At 48.6% G+C, this 15,336-nt stretch overlaps 1 protein-coding gene across 3 annotated transcripts in view; it reads right to left on the minus strand.

Annotated features, from left to right (window-relative positions):
- The window catches only part of shroom2a (shroom family member 2a), a 108,088-nt gene that overhangs the window by 19,660 nt on the left and 73,092 nt on the right, over positions 1–15,336 (minus strand). For all 3 annotated transcript variants that reach the window (XM_052468996.1, XM_052468994.1, XM_052468997.1), the window contains 2 exons: positions 14,833–14,915; positions 593–1,267 (listed from right to left, as the gene is read on the minus strand). In XM_052468996.1, the coding sequence (XP_052324956.1) occupies positions 593–1,267; positions 14,833–14,915 (758 nt within the window). The remainder of the gene's footprint in view (positions 1–592; positions 1,268–14,832; positions 14,916–15,336) is intronic.

Consider the following 15,336-nt stretch of genomic DNA (forward strand, 5'->3'; position numbering starts at 1 on the left):
TAATGAAAGGCCCTGTACCTATAGAAGACGACCAACTTAATTTTTCATTTCTTGACGAACTCGTCAACATGCTTTTTAATAGATAGCTTTTTGTCAATCCAGATGCCCAGATATTTATAGGCGGAGACACGATTAATGAGGGCACCATCTAACGTACTTATGCACAAGTCATCAGCTACATTATTACATGATTTGGAAAATAACATGTACTTGGTTTTCCCAGCATGTAGTACCAACTTCAGGTCAACCAATGCTTTCTGCAAGGTAGTAAAAGCAGATTGAAGAGTCAACAGAGCCTGAGCTGCCATAGGGGCAGTAGTGTATACAACAGTGGCTTATGCGTACAGATTAGAGTCACAGTTTGTACAGATAGACCAATGCTGTTCATATAATAGTGAAAAGAACAGGACCAAGAATCGAACCCTGTGGGACACCTTTTGTTATGTCTAGAAATCCTGATTTAATGCCGTCAGTAAGTACACACTGTGTTCTGTCTTTTAAATAATTCTCAAACCAGCTACAAGCAGCCCGATAACTCCAATGTCTATCTATCATAGTTCCAACTAGATCAGAGAGTGAAGTCTAATCTTACCTGTTGTTTTGGTCATAGTGCAGACAGACCGAGAGAGAGACAGGGTTGTCATGGTGCTGCTGGAGAGAGACAGGAGGCTTGTCTGTCAGCTGAGGAGGAGCAAACTGAGGAGAGGGAGAACGATGGCACCTCATACTGGGCAAGGCAGGAAGGGCTGGATCAGGATTGGATGGCACTACCTGGTGTACCGTCTCCTGCTCCCTCTCCACCAATCCTCTGCTCTGCTCAGAATCCCCCCTTGGGGAGTGGGTGGGACCAGAGGCAAAGTGGGAGGAGACCGGGGCGTGGGAGGCAGAAGCTCCGCCCTGAGAGCCAGACAGAGACTCCTGGGAGTGGGTGTTCTGTGGATGTCTTGAATGGTCTTGTCTGGGTGGGGGGAGCGGACCCTTCCTCCTGGTACCAGACTGCAGCTGAATATGAAGCTGGGGTATTGAGGTCTTGGGCTCGGTGTAGGACTCATCTGGGGGAGGGAAGTCAGTTTCCAGGTGCTGGTAAGAGATGGATGTGGGACTGTGGTAGGCAGGGCAGGGGGCAGAAGTGGATCTGATGTCAGGGCTCTCCTCGTTGGTCACGGGTGGAGGGGGTTCTGGGAAGTCTTTCAGCTCCAGAGGTTCCAGAGCCTTTTCTCTCTTCACTCTTCCTCTGAATTCTCCAACACGACATCTGTCAGACAACCTGGGAGAAAGCATAGGCAAACACCGTTCATATGGCACAACACACACAGTATACATACACATAACAGAGTCATGTTGACACCAGCTAAATGAAGTAATGATGACTAACTAATAACAAGGACATGACAGGACACACTCAACCTCCCTGCAAACTGTGGGCTGCCAGTCTGATGACATGTTTGTGTTCCCACAGCCCCGTCACAGAAGAGAATAAATTATCCTCCTACGCCACTCTGGCCCAGATGACTCGTGTTCTTTCTCAATCATTTCAGATCTTTAACCCTTGGATGTCAAAGCTGATGGCTCAAGGCTGTGGGACAAAATGCTCCTGTGTGATGTCTGCTCTGAGGAGGAAATGGGGGTCGGGCCTATAACAGACCTCTGGGAGATGGATATTATGGCAGCAGTCCCTGCTCCCAAAGGCTCTCTGAGGACGTTCACAACCAAAATACTTCTACTTATGTAGAGTATAAAGAGAGGATCAGTGTGTGTCACACTACATGTTAACCATGTGTAGCCTATTACAGTATTTCACAGTGCATTCTGAAAGCATTTAGACCCCTTGACATTTTGTTACGTTAAAGCCTTATTCTAAAATTGATTAAATTGTTTTTCCCCCCTCATCAATCTACACACAGTACCCCATAATGACATCACAGTACCCCATAATGACATCACAGTACCCCATAATGACATCACAGTACCCCATAATGACATCACAGTACCCCATAATGACATCACAGTACCCCATAATGACATCACAGTACCCCATAATGACATCACAGTACCCCATAATGACATCACAATACCCCATAATGACATCACAATACCCCATAATGACATCACAATACCCCATAATGACATCACAGTACCCCATAATGACATCACAATACCCCATAATGACATCACAATACCCCATAATGACATCACAATACCCCATAATGACATCACAGTACCCCATACTGACATCACAATACCCCATAATAATAAAGCAAAAAAGGTAAAAACATTTTTGCAAATGTATATAAATCACATTTACATAAGTATTCAGACCCTTTACTCAGTACAAGTTTGGCACACCTGGATTTGGGGAGTTTCTCCCCATTCTTCTCTGCAGATTCTCTCGAGCGCTGTCAGGTTGGATGGGGAGCGACGCTGCACAGCTATTTTCAGTTCTCTCCAGAGATGTTCGATCGGGTACAAGTCTGGGCTCTGGCTGGCCCACTCAAGGACATTGAGATTTGTTTCCGAAGCCACTCCGGCGTTGTTGGAAGGTGAACCTTCACCCAAGCCTGAGGTCCTTTAGGTGCCTGTTGGCAAACTCTAAGCAGGCTGTTGTGCCTTTTACTGAGGAGTGGCTTCCCTCTGGCTACTCTACCATTAATAAGGCCTGATTGGTTGATTGCTGCAGAGATGATTGTCCTTCTGGAAGGTTCTACCATCTCCAGAGAGGAACTCTGGAGCTCTGTCAGAGTGACCATCAGGTTCTTGGTTCACCTCCCTGACCAAGGCCCTCTCCCCCAATTACTGTGTGTAGATGGATGAGGAAAAGTTTTATTTAATCCATTTTAGAATAAGTCTGTAACGTGGAAAAAGTAAAGGGTCTAAATACTTTCCGAATGTACTGTACATTGCACCAAAACCAAATAATTTTTTATTTGTCACATGCACTGAATACAACAGGTGGAGTAGACCTTACCATGGAAAGCTTACTTACAAACCCTTAACCAACAATGCAATTTTATGAAAATACCAACAAAAAAAAGAAAGTAAGAGATAAGAATAACAATAGCAGGGCTATATTTATTTAACCTTTATTTAACTAGGCAAGTCAGTTAAGAACAAATTCTTATTTTCAAATGACGTCCTAGGAACTGTGGGTTAACTGCCTGTTCAGGGGCAGAACAACAGATTTGTACCTTGTCAGCTTGGGGGTTTGAACTTGCAACCTTCCGGTTACTAGTCCAACACTCTAACCACTAGGCCCCGGTGATGAACTGGGCCATACACACTACCCTCTGTAGTGTCTTGCGGTCAGGGGGCCGAGCAGTTTCCATACCAGGCAGAGATGAAACCAGTCAGGATGCTCTCCATGGTGCAGCTGTAAAATCTTTTGAGGATCTGAGGACCCATGCCAAATATTTTCATTCTCCTGAGGGGGAAAAGGTTTTGTCATGCCCTCTTCATGACTGTCTTAGTGTGCTTGGACCATGTTTGTTGGTGATGTGGACACCAAGGAACTTGAAGCGCTCAACATATTCCACTACAGCACCGTCGATGAGCATGGGGGGAGTGCTCGGTCCTCCTTTTCCTGTAGTCCACAATCATCTCCTTTGTCTTGATCATGTTGTGGGAGAGGTTGTTGTCATTGCACCACATGGTCAGGTCTCTGACCTCCTCCCTATAGGCTGTCTCATCACTGTTGGTGATCAGGCCTACCACCAGGTCTCTGACCTCTTCCCTATAGGCTGTCTCATCGTTGTCAGTGATCAGGCCTACCACCAGGTCTCTGACCTCCTCCCTATAGGCTGTCTCATCACTGTCGGTGATCAGGCCCCCACTGTTGTGTCATCAGCAAACTTAATGACGGTGTTGGAGTCATGCCTGGCCGTGCAGTCATGAGTGAACAGGAGGGGACTGAGCACGCACCCCTGGGGAGCTCCTGTGTTGAGGATCAGCGAGGTGGATATGTTGTTGCCGATCCTTACCACCTGGGGGCGGCCCGTCAGGAAGTCCAGGATCCAGTTGCAGAGGAAGGTGTTTAGTCCCAGGGTCCTCAGCTTTGAGGGTACTATGGTGTTGAATGCTGAGCTGTAGTCAATGAATAGCATTCTCACATAGGTGTTCCTTTTGTCCAGGTGGGAAAGGGCAGTGTGGAGTGTAATAGAGATTGCATCATCTGTTGGAGCGGTATGCAAATTGGAGTGGGTCAAGGGTTTCTGGGATAATGGTGTTGATGTGAGCCATGACCAGAATGTCAATGCATTTCATGGCTACAGACGTGAATGCTACAGGTCAGTAGTCATTTAGGCAGGTTACCTTAGTGTTCTTGGGCACAGGGACTATGGTGGTCTGCTTGAAACATGTTGGTATTACAGACTCTGGCAGGGAGAGGTTGAAAATGTCAGTGAAGTCACTTGCCAGTTGGTCCGTGCATGCTTAGAGTACACATCCTGGTAATCTGTCTGGCCCTGCGGCTTTGTGAATGTTGACTTGTTTAAAGGTCTTACTCAAATTGGCTGAGCGTGATCACGACTGGCTATGATATTTCAGATATCGCTGAACCGAACAATGGCCATTTTGGGGGTCTAGTAGAGAGCTAAAGAGCCACATGCCTGCAGCAGACGGACCGGTCTTGTCTAGCCGAAGGTCTGATGTTGACATATGAGCAGCCTGCCGGGCCAGGGAGCAACTGTGTGTGTTGTCACAGCTGGGTTACAGTCATGCTACATTACATATCACTGGTCTGACAGGGTTACAGTCATGCTACATTACATACCACTGGTCTGACAGGGCTACAGCCATGCTACACTACATACCACTGGTCTGACAGGGCTACAGCCATGCTACATTACATACCACTGGTCTGACAGGGTTACAGCCATGCTACATTACATACCACTGGTCTGACAGGGCTACAGACATGCTACACTACATACCACTGGTCTGACAGGGCTACAGACATGCTACATTACATATCACTGGTCTGACAGGGTTACAGTCATGCTACATTACATACCACTGGTCTGACAGGGTTACAGCCATGCTACATTACATACCACTGGTCTGACAGGGCTACAGCCATGCTACATTACATACCACTGGTCTGACAGGGCTACAGCCATGCTACATTACATACCACTGGTCTGACAGGGCTACAGCCATGCTACATTACATACCACTGGTCTGACAGGGTTACAGTCATGCTACATTACATACCACTGGTCTGACAGGGCTACAGCCATGCTACACTACATACCACTGGTCTGACAGGGCTACAGCCATGCTACATTACATACCACTGGTCTGACAGGGCTACAGACATGCTACATTACATACCACTGGTCTGACAGGGCTACAGACATGCTACACTACATACCACTGGTCTGACAGGGCTACAGACATGCTACACTACATACCACTGGTCTGACAGGGCTACAGACATGCTACATTACATACCACTGGTCTGACAGGGCTACAGACATGCTACACTACATACCACTGGTCTGACAGGGCTACAGCCATGCTACATTACATACCACTGGTCTGACAGGGCTACAGACATGCTACATTACATACCACTGGTCTGACAGGGCTACAGACATGCTACACTACATACCACTGGTCTGACAGGGCTACAGACATGCTACACTACATACCACTGGTCTGACAGGGCTACAGCCATGCTACATTACATACCACTGGTCTGACAGGGTTACAGTCATGCTACATTACATACCACTGGTCTGACAGGGCTACAGACATGCTACACTACATACCACTGGTCTGACAGGGCTACAGCCATGCTACACTACATACCACTGGTCTGACAGGGCTACAGACATGCTACACTACATACCACTGGTCTGACAGGGCTACAGCCATGCTACACTACATACCACTGGTCTGACAGGGCTACAGACATGCTACACTACATACCACTGGTCTGACAGGGCTACAGCCATGCTACACTACATACCACTGGTCTGACAGGGCTACAGACATGCTACACCACATACCACTGGTCTGACAGGGCTACAGACATGCTACACCACATACCACTGGTCTGACAGGGCTACAGACATGCTACACTACATACCACTGGTCTGACAGGGCTACAGACATGCTACACTACATACCACTGGTCTGACAGGGCTACAGACATGCTACATTACATACCACTGGTCTGACAGGGCTACAGACATGCTACATTACATACCACTGGTCTGACAGGGCTACAGCCATGCTACACTACATACCACTGGTCTGACAGGGCTACAGACATGCTACACTACATACCACTGGTCTGACAGGGCTACAGACATGCTACACTACATACCACTGGTCTGACAGGGCTACAGACATGCTACATTACATACCACTGGTCTGACAGGGCTACAGACATGCTACACTACATACCACTGGTCTGACAGGGCTACAGACATGCTACACTACATACCACTGGTCTGACAGGGCTACAGACATGCTACACTACATACCACTGGTCTGACAGGGCTACAGACATGCTACATTACATACCACTGGTCTGACAGGGCTACAGCCATGCTACATTACATACCACTGGTCTGACAGGGCTACAGCCATGCTACACTACATACCACTGGTCTGACAGGGCTACAGACATGCTACACTACATACCACTGGTCTGACAGGGCTACAGACATGCTACACTACATACCACTGGTCTGACAGGGCTACAGACATGCTACATTACATACCACTGGTCTGACAGGGCTACAGACATGCTACACTACATACCACTGGTCTGACAGGGCTACAGCCATGCTACATTACATACCACTGGTCTGACAGGGCTACAGCCATGCTACACTACATACCACTGGTCTGACAGGGCTACAGACATGCTACACTACATACCACTGGTCTGACAGGGCTACAGACATGCTACATTACATACCACTGGTCTGACAGGGCTACAGACATGCTACACTACATACCACTGGTCTGACAGGGCTACAGACATGCTACACTACATACCACTGGTCTGACAGGGCTACAGACATGCTACACTACATACCACTGGTCTGACAGGGCTACAGACATGCTACATTACATACCACTGGTCTGACAGGGCTACAGACATGCTACACTACATACCACTGGTCTGACAGGGCTACAGCCATGCTACATTACATACCACTGGTCTGACAGGGCTACAGACATGCTACATTACATACCACTGGTCTGACAGGGCTACAGACATGCTACACTACATACCACTGGTCTGACAGGGCTACAGACATGCTACACTACATACCACTGGTCTGACAGGGCTACAGCCATGCTACATTACATACCACTGGTCTGACAGGGTTACAGTCATGCTACATTACATACCACTGGTCTGACAGGGCTACAGACATGCTACACTACATACCACTGGTCTGACAGGGCTACAGCCATGCTACACTACATACCACTGGTCTGACAGGGCTACAGACATGCTACACTACATACCACTGGTCTGACAGGGCTACAGCCATGCTACACTACATACCACTGGTCTGACAGGGCTACAGACATGCTACACTACATACCACTGGTCTGACAGGGCTACAGCCATGCTACACTACATACCACTGGTCTGACAGGGCTACAGACATGCTACACCACATACCACTGGTCTGACAGGGCTACAGACATGCTACACCACATACCACTGGTCTGACAGGGCTACAGACATGCTACACTACATACCACTGGTCTGACAGGGCTACAGACATGCTACACCACATACCACTGGTCTGACAGGGCTACAGACATGCTACATTACATACCACTGGTCTGACAGGGCTACAGACATGCTACATTACATACCACTGGTCTGACAGGGCTACAGCCATGCTACACTACATACCACTGGTCTGACAGGGCTACAGACATGCTACACTACATACCACTGGTCTGACAGGGCTACAGACATGCTACATTACATACCACTGGTCTGACAGGGCTACAGACATGCTACATTACATACCACTGGTCTGACAGGGCTACAGACATGCTACACTACATACCACTGGTCTGACAGGGCTACAGACATGCTACACTACATACCACTGGTCTGACAGGGCTACAGACATGCTACACTACATACCACTGGTCTGACAGGGCTACAGACATGCTACATTACATACCACTGGTCTGACAGGGCTACAGCCATGCTACACTACATACCACTGGTCTGACAGGGCTACAGCCATGCTACACTACATACCACTGGTCTGACAGGGCTACAGACATGCTACATTACATACCACTGGTCTGACAGGGCTACAGCCATGCTACACTACATACCACTGGTCTGACAGGGCTACAGACATGCTACACTACATACCACTGGTCTGACAGGGCTACAGACATGCTACATTACATACCACTGGTCTGACAGGGCTACAGACATGCTACACTACATACCACTGGTCTGACAGGGCTACAGACATGCTACACCACATACCACTGGTCTGACAGGGCTACAGACATGCTACACTACATACCACTGGTCTGACAGGGCTACAGCCATGCTACACTACATACCACTGGTCTGACAGGGCTACAGACATGCTACACTACATACCACTGGTCTGACAGGGCTACAGACATGCTACATTACATACCACTGGTCTGACAGGGCTACAGACATGCTACATTACATACCACTGGTCTGACAGGGCTACAGACATGCTACATTACATACCACTGGTCTGACAGGGCTACAGACATGCTACACTACATACCACTGGTCTGACAGGGCTACAGACATGCTACACTACATACCACTGGTCTGACAGGGCTACAGACATGCTACATTACATACCACTGGTCTGACAGGGCTACAGACATGCTACACTACATACCACTGGTCTGACAGGGCTACAGACATGCTACACTACATACCACTGGTCTGACAGGGCTACAGCCATGCTACATTACATACCACTGGTCTGACAGGGCTACAGACATGCTACATTACATACCACTGGTCTGACAGGGCTACAGACATGCTACATTACATACCACTGGTCTGACAGGGCTACAGACATGCTACACTACATACCACTGGTCTGACAGGGCTACAGCCATGCTACATTACATACCACTGGTCTGACAGGGCTACAGACATGCTACACTACATACCACTGGTCTGACAGGGCTACAGACATGCTACACTACATACCACTGGTCTGACAGGGCTACAGCCATGCTACATTACATACCACTGGTCTGACAGGGCTACAGACATGCTACACTACATACCACTGGTCTGACAGGGCTACAGCCATGCTACATTACATACCACTGGTCTGACAGGGCTACAGCCATGCTACACTACATACCACTGGTCTGACAGGGCTACAGACATGCTACACTACATACCACTGGTCTGACAGGGCTACAGCCATGCTACATTACATACCACTGGTCTGACAGGGCTACAGACATGCTACACTACATACCACTGGTCTGACAGGGCTACAGCCATGCTACACTACATACCACTGGTCTGACAGGGCTACAGACATGCTACACTACATACCACTGGTCTGACAGGGCTACAGCCATGCTACACTACATACCACTGGTCTGACAGGGCTACAGACATGCTACATTACATACCACTGGTCTGACAGGGCTACAGACATGCTACACTACATACCACTGGTCTGACAGGGCTACAGCCATGCTACATTACATACCACTGGTCTGACAGGGCTACAGCCATGCTACATTACATACCACTGGTCTGACAGGGCTACAGACATGCTACACTACATACCACTGGTCTGACAGGGCTACAGACATGCTACATTACATACCACTGGTCTGACAGGGCTACAGCCATGCTACATTACATACCACTGGTCTGACAGGGCTACAGACATGCTACATTACATACCACTGGTCTGACAGGGCTACAGACATGCTACATTACATACCACTGGTCTGACAGGGCTACAGACATGCTACACTACATACCACTGGTCTGACAGGGCTACAGACATGCTACATTACATACCACTGGTCTGACAGGGCTACAGACATGCTACACTACATACCACTGGTCTGACAGGGCTACAGACATGCTACACTACATACCACTGGTCTGACAGGGCTACAGACATGCTACACTACATACCACTGGTCTGACAGGGCTACAGACATGCTACACTACATACCACTGGTCTGACAGGGCTACAGACATGCTACACTACATACCACTGGTCTGACAGGGCTACAGACATGCTACACTACATACCACTGGTCTGACAGGGCTACAGACATGCTACATTACATACCACTGGTCTGACAGGGCTACAGCCATGCTACACTACATACCACTGGTCTGACAGGGCTACAGCCATGCTACATTACATACCACTGGTCTGACAGGGCTACAGCCATGCTACATTACATACCACTGGTCTGACAGGGCTACAGCCATGCTACACTACATACCACTGGTCTGACAGGGCTACAGCCATGCTACATTACATACCACTGGTCTGACAGGGCTACAGCCATGCTACATTACATACCACTGGTCTGACAGGGCTACAGCCATGCTACACTACATACCACTGGTCTGACAGGGCTACAGACATGCTACACTACATACCACTGGTCTGACAGGGCTACAGACATGCTACATTACATACCACTGGTCTGACAGGGCTACAGACATGCTACATTACATACCACTGGTCTGACAGGGCTACAGACATGCTACATTACATACCACTGGTCTGACAGGGCTACAGACATGCTACATTACATACCACTGGTCTGACAGGGCTACAGCCATGCTACACTACATACCACTGGTCTGACAGGGCTACAGCCATGCTACATTACATACCACTGGTCTGACAGGGCTACAGACATGCTACATTACATACCACTGGTCTGACAGGGCTACAGACATGCTACATTACATACCACTGGTCTGACAGTGCTACAGACATGCTACACTACATACCACTGGTCTGACAGGGCTACAGACATGCTACATTACATACCACTGGTCTGACAGGGCTACAGCCATGCTACACTACATACCACTGGTCTGACAGGGCTACAGACATGCTACACTACATACCACTGGTCTGACAGGGCTACAGACATGCTACATTACATACCACTGGTCTGACAGTGCTACAGACATGCTACACTACATACCACTGGTCTGACAGGGCTACAGACATGCTACACTACATACCACTGGTCTGACAGGGCTACAGACATGCTACACTACATACCACTGGTCTGACAGGGCTACAGCCATGCTACATTACATACCACTGGTCTGACAGGGCTACAGACATGCTACACTACATACCACTGGTCTGACAGGGCTACAGCCATGCTACATTACATACCACTGGTCTGACAGGGCTACAGACATGCTACATTACATACCACTGGTCTGACAGGGCTACAGCCATGCTACACTACATACCACTGGTCTGACAGGGCTACAGCCATGCTACACTACATACCACTGGTCTGACAGGGCTACAGACATGCTACATTACATACCACTGGTCTGACAGGGCTACAGACATGCTACATTACATACCACTGGTCTGACAGGGCTACAGACATGCTACATTACATACCACTGGTCTGACAGGGCTACAGCCATGCTACATTACATACCACTGGTCTGACAGTGCTACAGACATGCTACACTACATACCACTGGTCTGACAGGGCTACAGACATGCTACATTACATACCACTGGTCTGACAGGGCTACAGCCATGCTACACTACATACCACTGGTCTGACAGGGCTACAGACATGCTACACTACATACCACTGGTCTGACAGGGCTACAGACATGCTACATTACATACCACTGGTCTGACAGTGCTACAGACATGCTACACTACATACCACTGGTCTGACAGGGCTAAAGCCATGCTACATTACATACCACTGGTCTGACAGGGCTACAGACATGCTACATTACATACCACTGGTCTGACAGGGCTACAGCCATGCTACACTACATACCACTGGTCTGACAGGGCTACAGCCATGCTACATTACATACCACTGGTCTGACAGGGCTACAGACATGCTACATTACATACCACTGGTCTGACAGGGCTACAGACATGCTACATTACATACCACTGGTCTGACAGGGCTACAGACATGCTACATTACATACCACTGGTCTGACAGGGCTACAGACATGCTACATTACATACCACTGGTCTGACAGGGCTACAGACATGCTACATTACATACCACTGGTCTGACAGGGCTACAGACATGCTACACTACATACCACTGGTCTGACAGGGCTACAGACATGCTACATTACATACCACTGGTCTGACAGGGCTACAGCCATGCTACACTACATAGCACTGGTCTGACAGGGCTACAGACATGCTACACTACATACCACTGGTCTGACAGGGCTACAGACATGCTACATTACATACCACTGGTCTGACAGTGCTACAGACATGCTACACTACATACCACTGGTCTGACAGGGCTACAGACATGCTACATTACATACCACTGGTCTGACAGTGCTACAGCCATGCTACACTACATATCACTGGTCTGACAGGGCTACAGCCATGCTACATTACATACCACTGGTCTGACAGGGCTACAGACATGCTACATTACATACCACTGGTCTGACAGGGCTACAGACATGCTACACTACATACCACTGGTCTGACAGGGCTACAGACATGCTACACTACATACCACTGGTCTGACAGGGCTACAGACATGCTACACTACATACCACTGGTCTGACAGGGCTACAGACATGCTACACTACATACCACTGGTCTGACAGGGCTACAGACATGCTACACTACATACCACTGGTCTGACAGGGCTACAGACATGCTACACTACATACCACTGGTCTGACAGGGCTACAGACATGCTACACTACATACCACTGGTCTGACAGGGCTACAGACATGCTACATTACATACCACTGGTCTGACAGGGCTACAGACATGCTACACTACATACCACTGGTCTGACAGGGCTACAGACATGCTACATTACATACCACTGGTCTGACAGGGCTACAGACATGCTACACTACATACCACTGGTCTGACAGGGCTACAGACATGCTACACTACATACCACTGGTCTGACAGGGCTACAGACATGCTACACTACATACCACTGGTCTGACAGGGCTACAGACATGCTACACTACATACCACTGGTCTGACAGGGCTACAGCCATGCTACATTACATACCACTGGTCTGACAGGGCTACAGACATGCTACACTACATACCACTGGTCTGACAGGGCTACAGACATGCTACATTACATACCACTGGTCTGACAGGGCTACAGACATGCTACATTACATACCACTGGTCTGACAGGGCTACAGACATGCTACACTACATACCACTGGTCTGACAGGGCTACAGACATGCTACATTACATACCACTGGTCTGACAGGGCTACAGACATGCTACACTACATACCACTGGTCTGACAGGGCTACAGACATGCTACACTACATACCACTGGTCTGACAGGGCTACAGTCATGCTACATTACATACCACTGGTCTGACAGGGCTACAGACATGCTACATTACATACCACTGGTCTGACAGGGCTACAGTCATGCTACATTACATACCACTGGTCTGACAGGGCTACAGACATGCTACATTACATACCACTGGTCTGACAGGGCTACAGTCATGCTACACTACATACCACTGGTCTGACAGGGCTACAGACATGCTACATTACATACCACTGGTCTGACAGGGCTACAGCCATGCTACACTACATACCACTGGTCTGACAGGGCTACAGTCATGCTACATTACATACCACTGGTCTGACAGGGCTACAGCCATGCTACACTACATACCACTGGTCTGACAGGGCTACAGTCATGCTACATTACATACCACTGGTCTGACAGGGCTACAGCCATGCTACACTACATACCACTGGTCTGACAGGGCTACAGACATGCTACATTACATACCACTGGTCTGACAGGGCTACAGTCATGCTACACTACATACCACTGGTCTGACAGGGCTACAGTCATGCTACATTACATACCACTGGTCTGACAGGGCTACAGACATGCTACATTACATACCACTGGTCTGACAGGGCTACAGCCATGCTACACTACATACCACTGGTCTGACAGGGCTACAGACATGCTACATTACATACCACTGGTCTGACAGGGCTACAGACATGCTACACTACATACCACTGGTCTGACAGGGCTACAGACATGCTACATTACATACCACTGGTCTGACAGGGCTACAGACATGCTACATTACATACCACTGGTCTGACAGGGCTACAGCCATGCTACATTACATACCACTGGTCTGACAGGGCTACAGACATGCTACATTACATACCACTGGTCTGACAGGGCTACAGCCATGCTACACTACATACCACTGGTCTGACAGGGCTACAGACATGCTACACTACATACCACTGGTCTGACAGGGCTACAGACATGCTACACTACATACCACTGGTCTGACAGGGCTACAGACATGCTACACTACATACCACTGGTCTGACAGGGCTACAGACATGCTACACTACATACCACTGGTCTGACAGGGCTACAGACATGCTACACTACATTAAGACGATCATCCATTTCACAGGGCGAGACAAAACTCAAACACTCCAGTTTAAATTTCTCCTTGGAGGATTGCTATGAGAGCAACTTTCCCCAGACAGCAATGTAGTGTAACTGTATAACTGCAGGGATATTAATGAGAGATGCTCACCTCGCAGTGGTGTTGTTGTCCTGTTGGGCAGGTTGGCTCTCCAGTTGGGAATATTCTGCTGACTTCCTCCCTGGAACGTGGCTCTGAGAGGAAGATAGAACATAAATGTTGTAAACTCACCATCCATCAGACTAGAACCCTCGCCATCAGACTACAACCCTCACCACTACAGCAACAGACAGACAACAACCCTCACCACTACAGCAACAGACAGACAACAACCCTCACCACTGCAGTAACAAACAGACAACAACCCTCACCACTGCAGTAACAGACAGACAGCAACCCCCACCACTGCAGTAACAGACAGCAACCCCCACCACTGCAGTAACAGACAGACAGCAACCCTCACCACTGCAGAAACAGACAGACAGCAACCCCCACCACTGCAGAAACAGACAGACAACAACCCTCACCACTGCAGCAACAGACAGACAACAACCCTCACCACTGCAGAAACAGACAGACAACAACCCTCACCACTGCAGCAACAGACAGACAACA

The sequence above is a fragment of the Oncorhynchus keta genome, chromosome 1, assembly GCF_023373465.1.
Source record: "Oncorhynchus keta strain PuntledgeMale-10-30-2019 chromosome 1, Oket_V2, whole genome shotgun sequence".
In the NCBI taxonomy this organism is placed as follows: domain Eukaryota; kingdom Metazoa; phylum Chordata; class Actinopteri; order Salmoniformes; family Salmonidae; genus Oncorhynchus; species Oncorhynchus keta.